We start from the raw sequence: 23,943 nt of genomic DNA, 5'->3' as shown, positions 1-23,943 counted from the left end.
TTCGATCCTTGGTCAGGGAACCAAGATCTTGAAAGCTGCGTGGTGAGCCAAAAGAAAAAAAAAAAAAAATTGAAAGTAGAGTTGGAAACACAGTATACTGTGCAAACTTATCTAAACCAGCCCCCATATTTGCGGCTTGCTGTACCTAGCTCCTAATGTGATTGTTAGATTCAAATTCGATAATCTTAGTGTTTTCAGAAGCACTGCCCTCTGTGTGTATTAAGTATGCAGTAAATTTAATTATTATATCTGAAGCACCTTGTTTCTGTAACAAAATTTTTCTTTTTTATTAAAGATGAATATTAATTGAAATATAGTTCACTTACAGTGTTGTGTTAGTTTCAAGTGTACAACAAAGTGAGTCAGTTATACATGTATGTATCTATTCTTTTTCAGATCATCTTCCCTGATGAGTTATTGTCAGATATTGAATATAGTCCCCTGTGCTATACAGTAGGTCTTTGTTGTTCATTTCATATAGAGTAACATGTATTTGTTAATCCCAAATCCATAGTTTATCTATCCTCCCCCTCTTTCCCCTGCCTTGTTTCTTAAAATAATATTCTTTTTCCCTTTAGAGTTGATGTCCCAAAGATAATGTCTCTTGCATCATTATACACCTGACTCATAGGTTGCTTGACTCTTAAGTAGCTTCCATATGTATACATTTTTTTAAGCTTTATATTTTCATTTAACTCACTGACCATCAACCTGTTTTATCTTTATTTTAAATCTGCTTTGTGGTGCCTCTGCCTAGTGATAATTGTGAATTATTTTATGCTGAAGTAATGTACTTTGACTACTACTTGGAGAGTTGCCAAACTAAAGTGACACTCTTCCTTTTTCCCTGTACTTTTATGAAAATGGTCAAATTCTTCAGAACTATTCTCTCATGAATTGTTATCCATAGAATGAATTTGGGCTACCTCCCTCATGCCACCTGTCTTTTAGCATGAGGGCTGTTTGAAGAATAGGTGGGGGTGTAATTCTTATCAAATAGTACCATAGAACTAGTTAGAGAATTTTGTCTGGACCCTTTCTTTGTATGACAGCCTGTTGTACATTGGTTAAACATTAATTGGAGACATCTTAAAAGACTTTTGTTCTTTTCTGCCTTTGATGTTTCATTTAGCTTTTTGGAGAGTCACATTGCTTTTTTGTTGGACTGAAGGAAAGGATTTTAAATGATTATATTGACTTAGATCTGAATCATCTAAAATTAGTTTCCCTAGACCAACCAAAATATAGTTGTAATTTTGGACTGAGTTTGGCCTTCTGCCCATAGGCTAGTGGGTACAGTTGTATCTGTGGGATGTTTTATATATATATATGCCTTCCAGAATTGGCTAGATTTAATGAAGGCTTTTCTTTTGATTTCTTTCTCCTTTAGGACATGTGAATATGAAATTTGCCATAGTTAATTTGGTGGGTAGCAATAAAACCAAATATCTGTGTCCTTTTTTTGTCTGTGTTGAAAATGAGGCTTATTTCTGTAAGTTTTAAAATAATCTTTTTCTTACAAATTTTACCTGATATTAACAAAACTGTATGAGTGCTTGTAATTTACACAGTAGTTTCTTCATAGCAAGTCATCTGACCTAGACTGTCAAGGAAGTTAACTACTAGAGATGGAAGGTAGAACTCACTGATTTTGGTTACACTGGTGTTTTCATTACTATTCATTTCTCTTTGAACAGGTCATTCCTTTCAACAGCTGTTGATGCAATTCAGGAACATACTCTTTTACTGAGCAATTGTCATAAGTGCCAAGGGGTAGGAAAGTGAAATCCCAGATTAATGATAGCCATGTTGTATTGTTTAATAGGCAGTGAAATCAACTGTGCAGACCATCACTGTTGGAGGCGTGAGCACATCACAATTTAAGACAATTATTCCTCTGGCAACTGCTCCCAATGTCCAGCAGATTCAAGTGCCTGGAAGCAAGTTTCATTATGTCCGACTTGTTACTGCCACAACAGCCAGTAGCTCAACCCAGCCAGTTAGTCAGAATCCCAGTACAAACACTCAGCCTCTCCAGCAAGGTTGGTAACCGTTTTTTTTAAAAAACACTAATGAATGTTTTAAACCTTATCATAGGAAGTGATCCTTTTCTTGCTGAAATCCTGATTAAGCAGGCATTTCAGCTGAGAGTTTGAATCAGCAGCTGTTGCAGAAGGCAGTGAAATAGAATATATCCCAGTTGTATATAACTATAGTATTTTGTTCTGCTAGAAACTGATACATAGTGTGCTGTAATACCAGATGATTATTTATCAGTTTGTGGGTAGCCATTTGATTGCTGATTTAAAAACCTACCATTATGCCAGTGGGATTGATTTAAAGGGAACCCAATTATTTATAATCTTTTTTACTAAATGACAAAGCTGTCTACACAGGGTTTGGGGTCAGTTGAAATGACCAGTAGGCAAGGTATAAATGATTAGTATGTACTTCATCCTTTATGTACTTTGAATTGATAATGAAAATCAGTTAAAATGTTATTTTGCTCAATTGTGTTTTTCCTGGCAAGTATTCCTGTTAGTAGTCCTACTTCTGTTTGTACTTAATCCTTCCAGCTGCCTGATGTACATACACAGATTCACACATATAACCTTTATCCACATTTATCTACTTGTTAAGAAATTGAAACTGAAAGGATCAGGACAGCTTATATTTAGGGTCTAATTTTTTTCCTTGGAAGATCACTGCATATTCCATCAGTGTCAAATGGCAGGTGAATGATGTGTTGTTTATTGGATGTAGCTAGACGGATTAAAGACCATTTGTTTGCTCCTTCATTTTTATTAAGGGATCAGAGGGTTGGAGCTGTCCATTGCTAATAGCTCGTTCATGTAAGTCTAAGGGAAAGTGGAAGAAAAAACTTGTTTTATAAATTACTGATGGGAGAAAATGGAAGATGCATTAGGGAAATAGTATTTCGGTGTGTATTCTATTAAAATTAGACACCTCAAGTAATTATGTTTTCTGTTCTCTCTTTAAACTGATTATGAAAGAAAGTCTTCTATAATTATAGTGTTCTTAATGAGAGGAAAAATGACATTTGCATGTACTGGTGACTAAAGGAGTCAAGTTTATATTCTCTCATTACTTAGGAAGTGCTGCTCAGTGCTACACTTTTCTTAGATATCATAACGATATAAAGCAGTCACTAGATACAGTTGGTTATATTTTATGTTTGTGTGTTTGTATGTATGCAAATATGCTGAGCTTCCACTTCTAGTGTGACTTAACACTGATTGATTCGTCATCGAGAATAAGTCTTTGTTGTGAGCAGAAGAGGAAGCTGAAGATCTAGGAAGAGTAGAGGAATGAGTTGGGTGTTTCATAATTCTGGTGTGTGTACTGGTTCCTTCTTTCCCCACCTACATCTGTCTCTCTGCTTCCCTCTGCTTCTCTGTTCTTTGCCTCCTTGCGGTTCCGCACCCCTCCTCCTTCCCCACAGCTTCCTTTTTTGCTTACCTTCAGTCTCTCTCTCTGTCCCCTCCCCCCATGTCCTTCACATCTGTCTATTCCCTCTTCCCCACTACTTGCATACATATGCCACCCATGATGTTTCCCTTCTGTTCACCCAGTTTTCCTCTTTTTGTCTTTCTCTCCTATCCCATGGAAGATCTGGGTGTATGTAAAAGATATTATTTCATAGGAATAACGAATTAATGCCTCTGTTTTCGTTAGAGATATACTAAATAGTTACTCCAGTTCTTGAAACATGCTAAAATCTTTCTAAAGGCTGGATTCCCTATGAGGGATTTACTTAAAAGCCAAAGGGAACTGGGCTCATCTTGTTCATTTTCCCATCAAAGCCATACCAGTAGTCAAAGGTTCTGCCATGTTAATTGCTGGCTGGATGGCAGATAGCACAATAGAAGGACCCAGAAGATTGCTTGGTTAATTAACCTCTTTAAAATATAATCTACAGTCTTGGTGAGGGAGGAAATCAACTTAAGAAACTAAAAGCCCTCAAAGCAGGTATGGTTTCTGAAGTTTTGAAGGAGACTATTTTAAAAGGATTCTTCAGAATTCCTATTGAAGACCAAAACATTAAAGATTATGCCAACTTCTGTGGAAGCTGCAGTAGGGATAATGTGGGACCAAGCTCAAAAGTTGAGGAGGAGAAACCTCGACTGTTGACTAAGACGTGTGACGTCAGTATGACCATCCCCACCGTGTATATTTGATCATGTTCTTTTTTTCTGGCCACTATGTTTTCTGTTTTCTCCGTTCTCCAGATTTTCAGTCAAAACCCAGCATGCAGATGCCAAGCTAATGTAAACCTAGAGATCCCACGTTTTCCAGCTGTGTGTGTGTACATGTGTGCATGCTAGTGTGTGCATGCATGTGTGTGTGCACACGTGGGGACACTCCCGCTGTCCTAATCCAAATGAGATCCACTCACGTCTCCCGTGGGAGGTGAATAAGGGCAAGATGCACACTCCTTCCCCGTCATCTCACAGCCCACCAGGAAAGTTCCTGCATTTCTGTGCACTTGCCCCCAAATCACTGCTGGCACACTCATGGAGCAGTGACCAGCGTCGCCTTTTCAAGGAACAGGTGGTGTAGAGAGCCCCCTCTTCAATGTCCCAGGCATGAATTCAGGCTTTTAATTTCTTTTTAATTCATCTTTTAATTCTTCATAGTATCGCTGAGACCAGTCTAACCTGTATTAAAATCAAATCAGAATAGGAAACAGTTTCAATTCGGGTGTCAGGTGTCACTGCTCCTGTAATTCATGGTCGTACACTTTTTTCATATAGCAACTTTTTCGAGATACAATTCAGATCTACCATAGGATTGATCCTTATGTTAAACACGGGGCAGTTTAGTGATGTTTAGTATATTCAGAGACAGCGCAGCCCCCCGGCACTGACCGCGCACTCTTTCTGGAGGTCTCTCCCTTTTCCACCTCCCCCCTCCTCCCTAGTTTGTTACCTTGCTGAGGAGGCCTGCGCCCTTTCAGATCAGAGTACTCTCTCTCGTCTCGTGTTCTTCCAGGGCTCTCAACTTTTGTCTTCAGCCATCAACCCTTCCATCCCGACCAAAAGTAAAAAAGACAAAAACAAAGAAAACCCTCTTAACATTGTTAACAGCCTTTCTGTTCAAGGAAGTCTGTTCTTTACTGTTCAGAACAGTTTGTCTCAGTGTCCACAGCAGTTTATTATCTCAGCCTCTCTCATCGCAGGCCCTAGGTCTTTGGTGTAAGTAAGACCTGAAGGATGTCTTCTCAGGTCCCTCCTGTAGACTGTGGGAGTGGCAGCAGGCTTGATTGGAACTTGTGCGCCTTCTGATCCAAACATACAGGTCTAGGGCCAGCCTGTCTCCTGAATTTCATCATCTCACGCCACTGCTCCATGTCGGCTTTCATCTTCCCTTCCAGTCAGCGCATCCTTGAATGTTTCGTGCTAATGGCCACCATTTTCCCTTTCACTTGAGGGTTCCAGGACGGCTGACTCTTCTTCCCTTGTGCTTACACCTCTCTCCATCCTTTCCCTGCCACCCTGACTTTTCAGCTCTTCCCTCCTTTCCATTCCCAGTGCCATCACCCCAGGTCAGGCTCTCAGGTTCTGTACTCGTCTAACTTCCTTTGTTCCTCACAGCTTTGTTGGGTTTTACATGCTGCTGCCATGAACAGCTTCCCTTTGTGCTCTTCCAGTAGTGTTTCTTTACATCACAATGCTCAGAAACTTCTGATTGCCTACTGAATTAAAAATACAGATGACGTATATAGATCTGTGCCCTGACATTCAAAACCTTCAACAAAACAGCCAGAGTCAGGTGCCTTTTTTTTTTTTTTGCCAGCACTAGACTACTTTTAGAAGGAAATGGCAACCCACTCCAGTGTTCTTGCCTGGAGAGTCCCAGGGACAGGGGAGCCTGGTGGGCTGCCATCTCGGGGGTTGCACAGAGTCTGACATAACTGAAGCGACTTAGCAGCAGCAGCAGCAACCTACTTTTAACCCCTAGTCCCAGCCAGACTTGTCTGTTTCCAAGCATTTTGTGAAGAGAAGCTTCAAATGTGAAGCTTTCCAGCATCAGGCCCCCCACTTGTCAGGCTCTGCCTCTGCGGTGACCTCCCTCCTCCAGTCTTCGTGCCCGCCCTGCAGCCTGGCCTTTGGTCAGGACCCATCTCAGGTTCCGTCCTCCAGTCTGCATGCCCTCCTTACAGCCTGGCCATTGGTCAGGACCCATCTCAGCCTCTGTCCTCCAGTCTGTGTGCCCTCCCTGCAGCCTGGCCGACGGTCAGGACCCATCTCAGGCTCTGTCCTTCATAGGATGCAGCTCCTCCTGTTCCCATCCCCTGCCAGGCATATGTATGTTCCGTCTCCTCTGGACTCCCATGGTGCTGTCTCTTTAAAATTAATTTTTATTTTATTTGAGTACTTGTCTAATCTGTTCTGCTTGAATGTAATAATCTCTTTGAGCAAGTGTCTTGTACTGTAGTTTCCCTGGAACACTGTCCACAATGACATTTGTGTAGTAACAAGGGTTTTAACGACACCAGTAACAATAATGGCTACTAACATGTATTGAGCACTTGATGTTTGTTGAGCACTGTTCTAATAAATTTTCATGAATTAACATATTTAATCCTCTTACCCTGTAAAGGAGATACTACCCTACACTGCAGGCAAGGATACAGGAAAGAGAACTTAAGTAGTGAGAAAGCAGCAGGATTGGGGTTTGAACCCCCCAATCTTGACTTATGACTTAGGAGACTGTGTTCACTTTTTTAAATTATTTTTTTACTGAAGTGTAGTTGAACTAAGGGGATGATATTATTAACCTTCCTGCTATACTGCCTTTTAGTAGTACTCTGTAAATAATGAATTGTACAAGAATGATATTTTCTCTGGCTTGAATATAAACACAGAGATAGAAATAGATAGAACAGCATGGTAACCCACGCTCCCGAATGGCAGTTTTTAATTTATGCATCATTTCATCTGACTGGATTTAGTAGTGAATCTACATAGCCTCTGAATACAGGCTGAAATATTTTCAGAATATCTTAAACGACAGACAATCCCTCATAAAGCAGGCAGACTAGAGCTATCTTAGATGTAAGTTCCCCAGTACATGGGTTAAAGAATTTTGAAAATAACTCTCTTGGTTAAAGATTCTTCCAAATAGGAAACCAGTGGAATTATTTAAGCTTTTTCATGAGGATATTCTGAAGGAACTAAGTGTCTTAAATGTTTTAAACAACTATTTTCTGTAAATAAACTGTCCTTTTCCTCCCTCCTTTTTACAAAGCTAAACCAGTTGTTGTTAACACCACCCCAGTGCGGATGTCCGTCCCACTCGTCTCAGCGCAGACAGTCAAACAAGTGAGTGTCACGCCACTTCTCTCAGTCTCTCCCAAACAGAAGGTTACCTCTAGAATTGAAAGTTAAGAAAAGATTTATTTATGTATTTTTATTAAAGCAGAGTTGATATACAATATTATATGTTAACAGGTATACAGTATAGTGATTCACAGTTTGTAATAGTATACTCCATTTCTAGTTACTATAAAATGTTGGGTATATTCCCTGTGTTGTACAATATACCCTTGTAGCTTATTTCTGTATAATGGTTTGGACCTTTTAATCCCCTAAGTCTAAGAGATTTCAACTGAATTGAGAAGCTGTGAAATTTATTTTTGTGGTTCCTGATACACTGCCTTTCTTTGTAGGTTGTTCCAAAACCGATCAATCCAACTTCTCAGATAGTCACCACCAGCCAGCCACAGCAGCGGCTCATCATGCCTGCCACCCCACTGCCACAAATCCAGCCAAACCTCACGAACCTGCCACCAGGCACTGTGCTGGCACCAGCTCCAGGAACAGGGAATGTGGGCTACGCAGTGCTTCCTGCTCAGTACGTGACTCAGGTATGGGCAGAAAATCCAGTCACTGCATTTCAAAAAGCTTATGTGTGCATGTGTGCTCAGTCGACTATTTGCGACCCCATGGACTGTAGCCCTCCAGGCTTCCCTGTCCATGGGATTCTCCAGGTGAGAATACTGGAGTGGATTGTCATTTCCTACTACACGGGATCTTCTCAACCCAGGGATTGAACCCACATCTCCTGCATTGGCAGGCAGGTTCTTTACCCCTGTGCCACCTGGGAAGTCTCCTTGGAAAGGTTAATCAGGTCTAAGATGTCTAGCATTGTCACATTCTAAAACTACTCAAAAACATGTAACTCAGTGTTGAAGACTCTTCCCAAAACCTTGACATGTTAATAAAAATTTCCAAGTTTATTTTTATATATCTTTAGCATTTAGATATGTACAACACAAGTCTGGTATACAAGCTCCTGATTTGTATACAAGTTTGGAGCTGAGAACAGTTTGGTGGGAGGGCGAGATCATGTAGATACAAGAGAAAGTAGGTTGAGTCAAGATGAGCCGTCCCAGTGAGTTTAGAAAGGGCTGTGACTGTAATGAATAAGATGCCACTGACTTGTTCTTAGAAAGTAAACTGTGAGATGTGTCTCCAGGTGACGTATCTGGTAGCTGTCTGTCCAGACCTGGTCCTCTTTAGGTGACAGCTGTAGATGACGTCTGGTTATCTTTGGCATCAGAGCCACATTGTCTAGTCAGCTGGCTTTCATTAGGACTGCTGCTTTCTAGGAAGCAGATAGAAGTTTTCCTTCTCGTGTAAGAATCAATCCCTGGTATCTCAGATGGTAAAGAACCTGCCTGCAGTTGAGGAGACTCAGGTTCTATCCCTGGGTTAGGAGGATCCTCTGGAGAAGTGAGTGGCAACCCAGTCCAGTATTCTTGCCTGGAGAATTCCATGGACGGAGGAACCTGGTGGGCTACAGTCCATAGGGTCACAAAGAGTCAGACATAACACAGCAGTTAACACTTTTACTCTTCTAAAGTAAACAGCTTACTTTTCTAAGCTGTTGTTCAGTTTTGATGTACTCAGATTATAAGAGAGAGAGGCAGATTTTTCTGTGTACTTTAAAGAAATGTACTTTGGAGTATAATATCTGGGTACTGGTTGAAAAAATTAGTGTTCAGTATTTTTATCATTAGCATCTCTTTTCTTAGAATGAGTATGAAATAGAAACTTAATTATTATGCATATAACTTCTCATTTCTGTAACTTGTGATAAATGACCCCAGTTTATTTGCAAGTAGACACATTGCATTTTTCTTGCCGATACATGTTACTATAGTATTTTCAGGACATTCACTGAGAATTTTCTAATTTTGATACGATTATTCCTCTGTGAAAGAATTTCTCCCATTTGTGCCCTGTAGTACTTTAAAATGTTCACATTGTTTTTTACCTCTGGTATTAGTTTTGGGTCTTTAAAAGAGCTCCATGAGGTAGTAAGTATTTTTGTATGAAATTTTCCATTCTGTTATTCCTATTTTAAGAGGTGATTTTGTGCTTCTTCCCCATCATTATATTTAGGAATATTGTCCATTTTTGTAAACAGGGTCTGAAATTACCTTTCTTTATATGTAGCTCCAGCAGTCTTCCTATGTGTCTATAGCAAGCAACTCCAACTTTACAGGAACACCTGGTATCCAGACCCAGGCAAGGCTTCCGTTCAATGGGTGAGTGAGTTATTTGAATATGTTTTAAGTTGTTGCATCAGGTTAAATGCCGCGTGAAATAGCCATACATATTTCAAAATACATGTATTTGATTTTTCTCCCCTCAAAGCCATGTGAGCATGCCCCTGCAGTAGTTTTTATTTTGTAATACTTTAAACAGAAAAGTTGCAGGAATAGTCAGAGAACTCCCAAATTATCTTTTACTCCCAGTCACCAATTCAGCGCAGGTGTTTTGTTATTTTCTGTCTATTTTCTCTATCTCCTCCTGAATATGTCTTAAAAATGATATTACCTAGTTTTTAAATTATTGTTTAGAGCCTTGCTTTGGCAGGTTTTTTTTTTTTTTTTTAATCCATTAATTGCTGTCTTTATAATATTGGTTGAGAAGCTTAAGTTACATGGAACCAATCTTCCCCTTCTCTCCCCTCCTGAACTCCAACCTCACACACCCTTTTCTACTTACTACATTTTATAATTGAATCTCAAAAGAGTTTAGGAGATTTCAACTTTAGTTCTCTTAGAAGAGAGTACTTTTTGTGGATTGTTCTTTAGAAACTGTTGATAACTTCCTTTTCTGTTTTAGTCCATATCTTGGTTTTACCTTTCTTTACACATTACTACTTGCTTTTTGAATTTAATGTATATGGAACAACATAGCAAACTTTTATTAGAGGTGGATATATTTGTTAAAACTTTATTTTAGGAGGAATTTACAGGTTAGACACTTTTATAATTTTACATAGTTACCTTCGATTAATTAAAATGTGTATTTTTGTGTGTGTCTCTATAGCATAATCCCATCAGAGTCTGCTAGTCGGCCCAGAAAGCCTTGTAATTGTACGAAATCGCTGTGTTTGAAATTGTAAGTCTTTTTGCTACTGTTTCCTCATTTGATACAACTGAAAATGCTTTAAAAAATAAATGGAGCTAACAAAATTCTTAACAGACCGATTTCGTAAGTCCTAAGTAAACAGACAAGTGAATGCTGGAACATGTACGATAGTGTACAGACACTCTGAGTTGGCAAGAGAGCAGCAGTTTTAGGGTCTCTGCCACAGGGGAGGTACAGCAGCATGAGACAGACGTGGTCTCTGTCCTTACTAGTCAGTTTGAACTTACTAGGACCTTTGTGTTTGGTCTCCTAAGTGAGATGGTACTCTTGAGTAGTCTTTTAAATTGCTGATTAATTTGCTTGTTAGTACTGAACTAAGAGATTGGACATGAAACAGTTAAATAAAATGCAGTGGTCTTATGAGGGTTTAGAATCCAAAGAAACATGACAGTAGTTCAAGTGAGCAGGTTCCACTAATAGAATTTAGCCCATGTTTTTCCTTTTTGTGATTTTGAAATAACTTACTTTTGAGTGCATAAAGTCACATAGCTCTTGTGTTGACAGCTGTTACTACTAGAACTAAGTCTATAAACCAAAATTGTAGAGGTCGGGGGCTTTACCTTTGAGCCCTGTCTTGTAGTTGACAATCAGTGTATGTTGTCAACTCTGTAAGTAAGTGGCTCAGAGTACATTTCTAAAATGCTTTACTGCATGTATAGTGTTACTAAATAAGATAATTTCTAGCTTTGTGTTTCTTTAAACAATGACTTTTTATGTGACTTATGCTAATTTTTATATTCCAGATATTGTGATTGCTTTGCAAATGGTGAATTTTGCAACAACTGCAATTGTACTAATTGTTATAATAACTTGGAACATGAAAATGAAAGGCAAAAAGCAATAAAGGTGATTATTTTTTATTTCTTTTATCTGACAAGTTTCCCGTTTCACCTGTTTTTTGTTGAGCTCAAGTATTTTACAAAGGAAGTTAATTCCCTTTGCAGAGTTGAAGTTTAATCTGCTGTGATTTAACATGGCTTGATATTTGATCTGTTTTGATAGGCATGCCTTGACAGAAATCCAGAAGCTTTTAAGCCTAAGATAGGGAAAGGGAAGGAGGGAGAATCTGATCGACGTCACAGCAAAGGATGTAACTGCAAACGATCAGGATGTCTTAAGAACTACTGTGAATGCTATGAGGTGAGATGGGTTGGGAAAAATGATCTAACCATCTTTTGAAAATAACTTTAGAAAGGGCATACAAAAAAATTTACTGTGGGACTTAACCTGGCGATCCAGTGGTTAAGACTCTGTGCTTCCACTGCAGGGGATGCAGGTTCGAATCCTGGTCGGGGAACTAGGATCCCGCATGCCTCACAGCACAGCCAAAAAAAAAAAAAAAAAGTTTATTTGTAAATTGGGAAATTACTTTGCTTTTGCAGTTGGAAAATACTGCATTGGAAAAGTCAGCCTTAATTTGAGGAAGACCTGCCTTCTAGCTTCCCAAGCAGGACTTCAGAGGAACAGTACCTTCATTTTGTCATTACAGTTTGGGGTCTCATTGGCAGCTTTATAAGCTCATAACTTCTTGTACCTGGAAGTATGCAAACCATAGTACCAGTTTATGGATTTTCAATAAAAATAACATCGAAGTGGATTGAAAACTCTGTAGTAGTGGTTCTTCACTGAGGGGTCTTACTACACAGTTTCTCCCCCAGAAATTTTTTGGGAAAATATGTGGATAACAAAATAACCTGCATTCCAGGGTGCAATCCTGAGAGTGTAGTCTTATCCTGCCCCAAATGCCACTAGTACCCTGTTGAAGAACTCTGTAGAAAACGAAATTCTATTAGGAGGTTTGCCTTGTGAGCATAAAAGTAGTTACGGAGGAACATGTAGTTGCTGGATAAGACTACTGAACTACTGAAGGGTTTGGGGCATCCAGAGGGGAATGTAGGGTGGGAGAGGTATTCATAATAAAAACAGCATCTGTGAAATCCCTTTAATGTGATACTCTGTGTGTGTGTGTTTGCATAAGTGGGAGGTCACCAACGTGTTCATGGTGATTTGATTGAGGTGGCTATATTATGGATTATCTTTATTTTTTAATATTGTAATGTATCACTCATATTTTTTAGAATGAATATACGTTATTCATGTCAGGAGGAAAATCTATATAGTGAGGGGAAACTTGGTATGGAAGGCCTCAAGCCAGCATAGGATAGCCACTCAGAACGGCCAACAATACTGGACCCGTCTACATGCAGCGCTGGCCCGCTGGGTGTTGCTAGCAAGAGGTGTTTCCATTTTATCTTCCGTCAGTTGACCAGCTAACTCTATCTGTTGACTTGGTCACGGAATCTACTGTGGTTATGTCCTGTGGTTTTTGTTTTGTTTGTTTTTATTGGCGTTCAGTTGCTTTACAAGGTTGTGTTCGTTTCTACAGTACAGCAAAGTGGAATGAGCTGTAATACGTATACATGTACCCCCGCCCTTTGCCACCACAGAGCACTGAGTAGAGTTCCCTGTGCTGGACAGTTGGTTCTCATTATCTTTGGGTTTTGATTTGGAAGCTTTTCTTTTGTAAATCTTTTAGGCAAAAATAATGTGTTCCTCAATATGCAAGTGTATTGGCTGTAAGAATTTTGAAGAAAGCCCAGAAAGAAAGACACTGATGCACTTGGCAGATGCAGCTGAAGTAAGGGTGCAGCAGCAAACAGCAGCGAAGACCAAGTTATCCTCTCAAATTTCAGACTTGCTGACCAGGCCAGCACCAGCTTTGAATAGCGGAGGAGGAAAGTAAGTTGACATTTTAATAGCTTTTTATGGTATGATATATTCATTTCTGATAAAATTTCTCTTGGGGGGCAGAATTGGGCTCATATTTTTGGTTCTTGCAAACCTGACTTTTCTGTTTTCTACCATTAATTACTTGTGAAGGAATATAAAAGTAACAGAAAAATCACTGTCATATATAGTTGTAAAATGCTCAGTAAAGTTTTAGGTCACTGGGCTTATTAATTGGATTTCTTCCTACTAAGATGAGGTAATTATGTAATTTGACAAACTCTGAAGAAAAACAAAATTTTTGTATCTCTTACTGGTTTCCATCTTTCTTCCCATTCTTACCTTCTCTTGCCTTTCCCGTGCCCCCCTGGCACTTTGCCCACCTCATTGGAGCCCCTCACATACTGTATTGTTGAAGCTTCTTTTCCTAGACTGCCGAGCTCTGGAGCAGGAAAGCTGGAGCCTTACAGTCGGGCCGACCTGAGTTTTAGAGTTACCGGTGTGCTCGTGATTTGTGACTTTGACAGGCACTTCATCTCTCTGAGCCTCACCTCAGTTTTCTTATCTTTACCATCACCCTTTTCATGTGGCCGTGAGGAGTCAAGGAAAGTTTGGCAGGGCCCAGTGCAACAGTCTGGAGAAGGACATGGCACCCCACTCCAGTACTCTTGCCTGGAAAATCCCATGGACGGAGGGGCCTGGTAGGCTGAAGTCCATGGGGTTGCGAAGAGTCGGACACGACTGAGCGACTTCACTTCATTTTTCACTTTCACTTTTCAGTTTCATGCATTGGAGCAGGAAATGGCAACCTACTCCAGTATTCTTGCCTGGAGAATCCCAGGGACAGAGGAGCCTTCTGGCTGCTGTCTATGGGGTTGCACAGAGTCGGACACGACTGAAGTGACTTAGCAGCAGTAGCAGTGCAACAATCTTCTGACTTGAATTTGTATGAGTCTGTAAGAGGTTAATTTGAGGAATTACTAAATGGAATGAGCCTTGCAAATGGTATTTTATTTAAAATGCCTAAGCTGAAATAAGATCCAATTTATAAAACTTATAAAAGTAAGGCTTTTGTACAAAACATTTTGGATATTAATTCTAGAGAACTCTTATTACTGGCCTATAATCGGCAAGAGGTTCTGGGACTGACTGAAGGAGAAACGGGCAGACACCTTCATGAGAGGAGCCACAGGGGGTCCTTTCTGGTCCCAGTATACCTTCAGATGATTAAATCTAATTGCCTGTTAGCCGCTCAGTCGTGCCAACTCTGTGTACTCCATGGGCGGCAGGCCACCAGGCTCCTCTGTCCATGGGATTCTCCGGGCAAGAATACTAGAGTGGGTAGCCTTTCTCTTCTCCAGGGGATCTTCCCAACCCAGGATTGAACCCAGTCTCCTGCATGGCAGGCAGATTCTTTACCACTGAGCCACCAGGGAAGCCCAATCTAATATCTATGTGGAGATGAAAGATAATGTTACGCTAAAACATTTACAAGTAATTTTTCAACTCTGAAAAGTGTTTGTTATTATGAAGTGTGAAAGAACACAAAATTATACACTATAATCAAAACTTAAGTATAGAGACTTCCCCAGTAGTCCAGTGGTTATGACTTCATGCTTCCAATATAGGGGGCAAGGGTTCAATCCCTGGTCAGGGAACAGAGATCCCATGCAGCACAGCCAAAAGAAAAAAACACCAAGTATAAGACGAACTGTATTAAAAAAGCCCTGCTAGCATGTTAATAGGCTTTTGTCTTTGAGTGGCAAAAATTTGAATTTTTTTCTTTCCATTTACTCTCCATAGTTTCCAAATACTATATAATGAATGCTACTATTATACATGATTACTTGTACAATATTATTATAATATTAACTTTAATATTTTAAGATTATATTTTCTAATTTAAAATTTGAAGTTTTTATATTTTAATGTTTTATATTAAAAAAATTTCCATGCAAGTGTGTAGCAGCTGAAATCCTGTTACCCTGTCTTGTCCTAGTGGGGCTTCATTTCTGACTTCATTCATTTGGTGGGCCCTTTGATCAGTGACTGCTCGCTTACAGGTTGTTTAGTGGTTAGAGCAGGTTACCTGATTTTAGTCTCTTAGGCTTTAAGACTTGGTTCCACATAGCTAGCCTCGGGATGGATTCCTCTGAGTTAATACTCAGTAATTTAGGTCTTTATGACTGAAACTTTCTGTACAGAACAGCATCTGTGTCCCCATTGTTTTGTTTTCGTTATGGAATAATGGAAACTTTTGGTGTGGTTTTTTTACAAAAACACTATAAGGGCCTATAGGAAAGTGCTTTATTTTCTGTGTTGTCCAGGAAATGACAGTGCTTTCAGTTTCCAACATTACACATTTCATTCATTGAGCAGATATCCGTGGAGTGTCTTTTTGTGTCAGGCACTGCTCTCAGAAGTGCAGAAACAAGAGTAAGTAAAACTAAAACTGCACTCAGAGCTTACATTCCTGAATCAGGAGGACTTCTGTTATAGCAGTAGCCCGTCAACATATAGAATTACATCATTCAGTTAACCAGGTAATCTTGTCTAGGTCAACGTATTTTATATCATGTGTTATATTTTAAAAATGTGACGTTCTTTGGGATGTGCTTGTGTTCATGGCACGAACTGTGATGTTCACTGTGCCAGCTGAATCATGAAAATGTAGACAAGTTGTCCAGGTGAATGTCAGCCACTTCTGCCGATATTCAACACCACCATCATCTCTCTCTTTCTCAAAAATCATTGCAGGTTGCCATTTACGTTTGTCACTAAAGAAGTAGCTGAAGCCACGTGTAATTGCCTTCTTGCCCAGGCGGAGCAGGCAGACAAGAAGGGAAAATCAAAGGCAGCTGCTGAACGGATGATACTTGAGGAATTTGGGCGATGCTTAATGAGTGTCATCAACTCTGCAGGAAAAGCAAAAAGTGACCCTTGTGCCATGAATTGCTAACTCTTGCACAAAAAAACTGCTAAATGGAACTGTATAGAAAATTGAAGGTTCAGGGACACTTGATTTTTCTGGAAATAGCTTGATAATTATTGTATTGTTAATTCAGTCCTTGAGACCTGAAATTATATTGATGGAGAAGAAATTTTAAAGGAGAAAATTAGTACATTTAAAATCTTAGTTAAATCTTCTTATGCCCCTTCTAAATTGAATTTTTCTTCATTGTATTATATAGGTTTTTAATTTGCTTGGGTTTCTTAAGAACTAGATGTTCTATCCTTCTGATTCTATTGACAAAGAACATTTATAAATTACTATTATATAATTTATAATGTATGGCGTTGTATGACTTTATTCCAGTACAAAAAGCCAAAGTAGTACTGGTATTACCCAGTTATTCTTTGGTACTAGCAGATAGAATGTCTGTATAAACAAATTTTTATGAAATATATTCAAATGACATTTTGTGTTTAGAAAAGGACTATCTTTTTAAGAAAAATCAACTTTTTAGGGTGAATCCTGGAATAACATCCTGTTGTCAACTTTGGGAATTGTCAGAAGGGGAAATCATTTATAGGCACACTTTTAAAATAAAAAAGTTATTTTGCTTTTTTAAAAAACATAAAAGTGTTAAAGGACAGAAAATAATTCTCAAAAGATGGACAATTTGTTTCTGCAATAAGGAGTGACTAAGAAAAGTTCTGAGATGTTTCCATTTTCTTTGAGAGAGGCGGTATGTATTTGAAATAATAAATTGTCAGTGATTAAGGGGTACTATTAAAATGAACGGTGCATATGAATAGAAGTAAACATATTTTTATTATGAAGTGATAAAGTAGAACCTTACATAATTATCAGGTATGAAATTTGGCTTGGATGGAGAAATAAGGGTATTGAAGCTCTAAGAGATGAATTTAGAGGATTTTTCATCTATACATACAGTTCTCTTTAGAGACTTTTGAACTATGAGGTTTCAAACCAATGTATGGCTCTTCCTTGATTTACTGAAAGGGGCCTCCTAACAGAGCTTTCAGAATTATAGTGGGGTTTCTTTTTATAAGGGAAGCTTAATATGGCGTTATTTTTAGCCAGTGATTTGGTAAGCCTACAGTATGAGTGTTTTCATATAATTACTAAAATAACATAAATCATTTTCAATAATTCAGAATTCAAAAGCTTTATGAATTTAACAGCCCATTATAATAGGACTCTGGATTTTATGATGAGAAAAAACCATGTTGGAATTCAGACATTTTATTAGGTACCTTAATGCTCAGTAATTAGTAGTATATGATTATTACATTTCCTACAAGGAATCTATAGTTGTATGTATTAAGTGTGTATATATGTTCATATGAACATGCAAGATATAGGCAATAGAAATTAAGTAATCCAAAAGAAGATTCCGTTATTAAGTATCTTCCTTTTGAAATCTGGATTTATAAAGTCATAGTGCAGTAACTTTAAATGTAGATAGTGCCGACATCCTTAGCACCTCACTCTAGTATGTTTAATTAAAATTTGTATAAATGTAAATTAGTGTAAGAGGATAAAGTAATATCTAATCAAGTTATTTTTCAAAAGATAACAATACCTTTTTGGTCCACACCTAAACTGTGTTCATTTTGTACATATTCTGTGTTTAATTCTAATTGCACCTTTGTGATGTGTATTTATATACAGTGTGCATAATATGGTTGTGAAATTTGGATTACAATTGTAGATTATGTATGATGGCATTGCTTGAGAATGTTTTGCTTGTAAAAATTTGAAGGTGCAATCAAATGCTACTAGTTTTTCTGATTTTCAAGAAGCTATCTAAAGTATTAAGCCTTTTCCTTCCTGTGTAGTACTTACTAAACAACTTTTTGTATTTAGGCATTTGCATCAAATTGCTGAACAAGATTAATATCCACATTAGTTCAACAATTTTAAAAGACTATTTGGGGAGGGTTGGGTATATAATTTTTTAGTTCTATTTACATCCCAAAGTAGAAAGATAAAATTTATATTTACTAGAGCTATTCAAAGAATACACTTTTCTATATTGTAAAAACAGGAACAGCAAAGTAAATCATACAGAAAATAAACATTTATACTATTCTGTAAAAAAAAGGTTTTGCATTTTTTTCTTTAATACTACCACTTTTAACTATTGAACATGCAAGAAACCTTTAAAAATATCTGATATTAAATAAACTTGACATTACTTCTGAAGGTACACAACTGAAAAATAAATCTATCATTTTGCCCAATTATCATGAACATAAATTGCTGTGAAATGAGAATGTCTTATTTCCACTCTTCTTTTAAGTAGAAACTCAATCTACTCTTTCCTCTTCATGTTTGATGTTCTTATGGAGAGCACCTTTCTTAATTTCCTTTTCTCAAGAACTGCAGGTCTCACCTCTGGACTGTATGGGAAAACAGAAACTTAATGTTGCAGGTAATAAAACAAGCTGAGCAGTGACACTGCAGGACAGACAGCTGCTTTAGCCTCCCCGTTTTCTGATACGGACAACTGACTTTTTCTCAGTCTTATGTAAAATGTGAATAAAAATACCTTTAGAAAAGTTTTCTATTTTTATTGTTTTATAACACAAATAACTAAGATGATGAATACTTGTTATGTAAATACAGCTTCAAACCAGGACCTCCAGCCCTGTGATTGTACTGCATCCTTAAGTATTAATCCTTAAGTATTAATATTTTATATAGGAATTCTGGAGCAGCAGCTTAAAGGAGAGGGAAGTCAATCAGCTAAGAAGCCTTTATTACTATAGTTACTTTTCATTATGTTAATACTTAGGATTTTTTTTTTCTTGTTAGGGCTTCTTTAATGCACATTTTCCCCCTTACCTATAGACCAAATGTGAACTTTTTTAATCCAAGTAATTTTATAAAATACTAAGTTTTAAAGGCTTTAATTAAAACTTTATTTTGCATTTAAGGCATTTTTAGTTTCAAAAAGTATATTCAGAGTAATGTTTATTATAAGGCCACAGACTTCAATGTAACTATAATTTAGTGAAACAGTGACATTTTATTTTCTTGGGCTTCAAAATCATTGCGGATGGTGACTGCAGCCATGAATTTAAAAGATGCTTGCTCCTTGGAAGAAAAGCTATGACAAACCTAGACAGCGCATTCGAAAGCAGAGACATCACTTTGCCGACAAAGGTCTGTATAGTCAAAGCTATGGTTTTTCCAGTAGTCATGTACAGATGTGAGAGTTGGACCATAAAGAAGGCTGAGTGCCGAAAAATTGATACTTTCAAACTGTGGTGCCAGAGAAAACTCTTGAGAATCCTTTGGACAGCAAGGAGATCAAACCAGTCAATCCCAAAGGAAGTCAACCCTGAATATTCATTGGAAGGACTGAAGTTGAAGCTACAGTACTTTGGCCTCCTGGTGCAAAGAGTCAACTTAGGAAAGACCTTGTTGCTGGGAAAGATCAAAGGCAGGAGAGGGGATGACAGGATGAGATGGTTGGATGGCATCACCAACTCAATGGACATGAGTCTGAACAAGCTCCGGGAGATGGTGAAAGACAGGAAAGCCTGGCGTGCTGCAGTCCATGGGTTGGACACGACTTAGCGACTGAACAACAGAAAAATCTGACAGTAAATAAAAAGAATACATTGTGAACAGGTTGGGTTTACCCCAGAAATAAAAGGTTGACCCAACATTCAAAGAAATCAGTGTAGTTCAGTGTATCAGCATACAAAAGAAAAACAATCATCTCAAAAACTGCGGAAAACCACCTTTTGACTATACCAACTACTACTAGATTACATGCTTTAAAAGGGTGAATACTATGGTATGTAAATTAGAGCTCAAAAATGTTCCCCCTGAAACCAGCAGAAAAATCATCTGAGAAAGTTCCAACACCCATTTATGGTTTAAAAAAATTCTTCCGCAATTTAGGAATAGAAAAGATCCTCAACCAAAAAGCCTACAACTAACATCACATGAATGGTGAAGACTGTGTTTCCCCCTAAGATTGGGAACAAAACACTCCTGTTCAGTGTTGTGTTTGGGTCACTGTACAATAAGATTTTCTTTTTTTTACAAAACGGCCATAGATTGGGAATGAATAAATATGCCAGTGTCTATTTGTGGATGGTGTGATGTGATTGCCTATATAAGAAAAGTCAAAGGGTCTTAATAAAAAGGTACTAGGATTAACAAGTGCATTTAGCAATATTAGTTTGCAAAAAAGTATATTTCTACATAGTAGCAATGAACATTTAGAAACTGAAATTCTAAAATTACCATTTATAGCAGCACCACAAAACATGAAACGTAACAAAAATATGTACAAGATCTGTATGTGAAACAAAAACATTGATTAAAAAATTGAAGATCTTCTATATATATATAATTTTCATGGTTTGGAAGTCAATATTAAGATATCATTTCTCCTCAGCCTATAGATTCAACATAACTCCAGTCAGAATCCCATAAGGAGTTTTTGTAAAAACAAGCTGATTATAAAATTTACATGGGAAGGTACAACTGGAATAGCCAAACATTTTTTATGAAAGAACGAAGTTGGAAGACTCCTACCTGACTTCAAGAATTATATAAGGCTAATCAAGGTAATGTGGTATTGATGAAAGACCCATGGATCAAGGCAACAGAATACAGAGCCCAGAAATAGATTAATATTTATGTGGTCAATTTTTGACAAGGGATCAAAGGTAATTTACTGGAAAAGAACAGTCCTTTTAACAAATGGTGCTGGGATACCATCAGTATGTAAAAATACGAACTACCACACACGAAAGACAACGAAAACGGATCATAACCTAAATGCAAAACCTAAAACTGGAAAATATCTACAAGAAAACATAGGAAGAAAAATCTGTGACTGGTTTAGACAAATTTCTTAGATAAGAAACTAAGAAGTGTGATCCCTAGAAAAATCAATAAATTAGACTTATAAAATTAATGTCTGTTCTTCAAAACATACTAAAAAAGTAAAAGCCACATCGTAACCTTTAAAAATTGTGAACCACTCATTATGTTATACACTTGCAACTTACACTGTACAACTTTACCTCAAATTTTAAAAGCCATAAACTGGGAGAAGGTATTTGCAAGATACATCTAATAATGTACTTTTATCCAGAATACTTAACTAACTTACTGTTTTTATTTAACTGTTTTCAGTAAGAGAACAATCAACCTTCCTTAAAATAGAGGCAAAAGACTTGAACAGACATTTCACCTAAGACGACAGTGACTGGCAGATAAACCTATGAAAAGATGTTCAGCATCATTAGTCATTAGAAAAAGAAATGAAAGCCACAATGAAATATGGCACACCCATTAGAACAGCTGATTCAAAACAGAACCCTGACAATACCAAGTGTTGGGGAGAAAGTAGAGGAACTAGAACTTTTCATGTATTTCTGGTTAATGTACTGCATGGTACATCACAGCAAAAGATAGTTTGTTACAATGTAAAATATCCATTCATGAGTTGGACATTTGGACTTTGTCACTTTTTAGCTATTTTAATGCTGCTATGAAATTTGTACATTTCTCTTGGGTATATGCCCATTGGTAGAATTGCTGGGTCATTTGGCAAAGAACTGCTAGGCTGTTTTCCAAAGTGTGTGCATTCCTACCAACAGCATATGAGGGTTCCAGTTCCTCCACATTCTTGCCAACGCCTGTTATCTTGTCTATTTTATTACAGCCATCCTAGTGAGTGTGAAGTGATATCTCGTTGTGGTTTTGATTTGCATTTCCCAAAAGGCTAATGATGTTGAGCACATATTCATGTATATCTCCTTTGAAGAATAACTTCGTATTCTTTACCCATTTAAAAAATTGTGTTGTTTTATCCTTTATTATTGAGTTCTTTGTATACTCAGATACAAGTGCTTTACCAGACACATGATTTGGAAAATGTTTCTATAGCTTGTCCTTTACTTTCTTGATGCGTGTCCTTTAAAGCACAAAGTTTTCAGTTTTGATGAAGTTTTTGCTTGTACTTTTGGTGTCCTAAGAAGCTATTGCCGAATCCGAGTCTCCACTATTTTATTCTAAGAGTTGTTTTACCTCTTCCATTTGTATCTTTGCTCCATTTAGAGTTAACATGTTGCATGTGTATATCCAGTTATTCCAGCACTATTTGTTGAAAGTAGGAAGGATACATTTCTGAACATTTGTTTTCTCTGAAGAGAAAGAACAAGGGTGCTGAGTAGAAACTGTAAACTATCAATTACCCTAATCAAGTATGGACAGCAAGTTCACTGTGAAGCATATCATATCACGTAAATCTGACATCAGACTTGGATCACTGCACTAAGGCAAGAACAACTAACTGAGCTAATGGCAGTGATGGAAAAATTCTTGTCTTCAGCGTTTGTCCAGTTTATACCCAGCACTTAAATAAATGCAAAGCACTATTTTAATAAATTACACAAGACATGGGTCAGATGTAACAGCAGAGAACATAAGACACTACAGATATGAACCTAGCTTTAAGTTAAAATAAGTACAAAACTTGACTTTATATAAGCAATAAGTTAAAGGTGGTGACATAAACAGGCTTCCTTTAAATAAGATTTATCCTGGTGCATCTAAACTCATTCTAGTGCAAACAAAACAAAACCCACAGTATTCAGACTCCTTAGTAATATCTCCTTATAAAATGCAGTACAGGACAGTTCTGGTTACAGTTCAAAACTGAAGCCTTTGAGGTAGACCCACCAGAAATATATCAAAATATACTATTTATGGGGAACTTCGATGAATAAAACAAGTTTTATCTGTCCTTAATCTTTTACAACTTTGTCTTCATATTAACTGTAGTCTATGAATATTAATGACAATAAGAGATACTTTACATAGGTGAATAATGTCTGTGTTCATTTTTTTTTTTCCCCATTAAAATACCCCCATTTCTGGAAGTACATATAACTATATGTTATCCTATTTTGTCTTTTCAGATCTGGATACGAGAGAGAAAATTGTTCTTAGTATGTTTCCATCTTCAGATTATTTAAGCTTCTCCCAAATTTCTGAAAAATCTCATTATGTGATTAAGACAAACTTTTTCATACTCTCCCAACTGACCATTTTTCCCCAACTGATTTATCACATGATATGAAACAACCTTATTGCAAACTGAAAATGTTTCATCATTATCCTCTTCAGAAGAAGTTGAGAAAAGGCTTCTTTGCGTTCTCTGGTGAGCACTGTGCTCCTCCAATAGGAGTCAAGTACCCACTCTATTATTCATAGTAGTATGAAGTCCAGACAAATGGGCTGTGAAAACTGCGTCACCTGCATACTCCCCAGACAACATTTCCGAGCTTGGCTGTAGCACAAGGAATCGTCCGTTTCAGGGCTCATGTGTTTGTTTACCTTCTGCCTAATAGAGTTTAATTATTTCTATTTAAAGGTACCCCAGCAAAAGGATTTTTGTAGTGTTTGGTATTTAACTTGGCCTAATTTTCATGTGTAAGTAAACTATATTCACAGTTTGATAGGTATTCTGTTAACAGTCTTCTTTTTTTTTTCAAGTGTTATTCTTAAGAGTTGTAGACCAAATCTCTTTCTGGGAATGTAGTCTTTATAAAAGGAGTCAATGTTTTAGTGACTCCTTTGTCATTATTCTTTTTAAAACTTTTATTGGAGGATAATTGTGTTACAATATTGTGCTTGTTTCTGCCATTCTCACTTGTTTTTAAAGTATGTCCAGTTGAATTACTCAGTTGGATAGTCGTAAATTCAAACACAGCACCTGTTGGCTAGTGTTCTTACTGACTTCTC

The 23,943-nt window shown here is 37.6% G+C and overlaps 1 protein-coding gene across 11 annotated transcripts in view; it reads left to right on the top strand.

Moving 5' to 3' along the window:
- LIN54 (lin-54 DREAM MuvB core complex component) overlaps positions 1-18,726 on the top strand; it is a 64,730-nt gene extending 46,004 nt beyond the window's left edge. For 9 of the 11 annotated variants that reach the window (XM_005208164.4, XM_005208161.5, XM_005208156.5 and 6 more), the window contains 9 exons: positions 1,826-2,042; positions 7,273-7,346; positions 7,694-7,891; positions 9,486-9,577; positions 10,368-10,439; positions 11,213-11,315; positions 11,472-11,609; positions 13,006-13,208; positions 15,954-18,726. In XM_005208164.4, coding sequence (XP_005208221.1) covers positions 1,826-2,042; positions 7,273-7,346; positions 7,694-7,891; positions 9,486-9,577; positions 10,368-10,439; positions 11,213-11,315; positions 11,472-11,609; positions 13,006-13,208; positions 15,954-16,155 — 1,299 coding nt within the window. In that variant the 3' untranslated portion in view covers positions 16,156-18,726. The remainder of the gene's footprint in view (positions 1-1,825; positions 2,043-7,272; positions 7,347-7,693; positions 7,892-9,485; positions 9,578-10,367; positions 10,440-11,212; positions 11,316-11,471; positions 11,610-13,005; positions 13,209-15,953) is intronic. The other 2 variants (NM_001205481.1, XM_015471693.3) reach the window with 2 other exon arrangements.
- Positions 18,727-23,943: the final 5,217 nt, after the last annotated feature.

This window comes from Bos taurus, chromosome 6, assembly GCF_002263795.3.
Source record: "Bos taurus isolate L1 Dominette 01449 registration number 42190680 breed Hereford chromosome 6, ARS-UCD2.0, whole genome shotgun sequence".
NCBI classification, from domain to species: domain Eukaryota; kingdom Metazoa; phylum Chordata; class Mammalia; order Artiodactyla; family Bovidae; genus Bos; species Bos taurus.
Note: the sequence above shows the minus strand (reverse complement) of the source record. Positions and strands in the feature narration are given on the sequence as shown.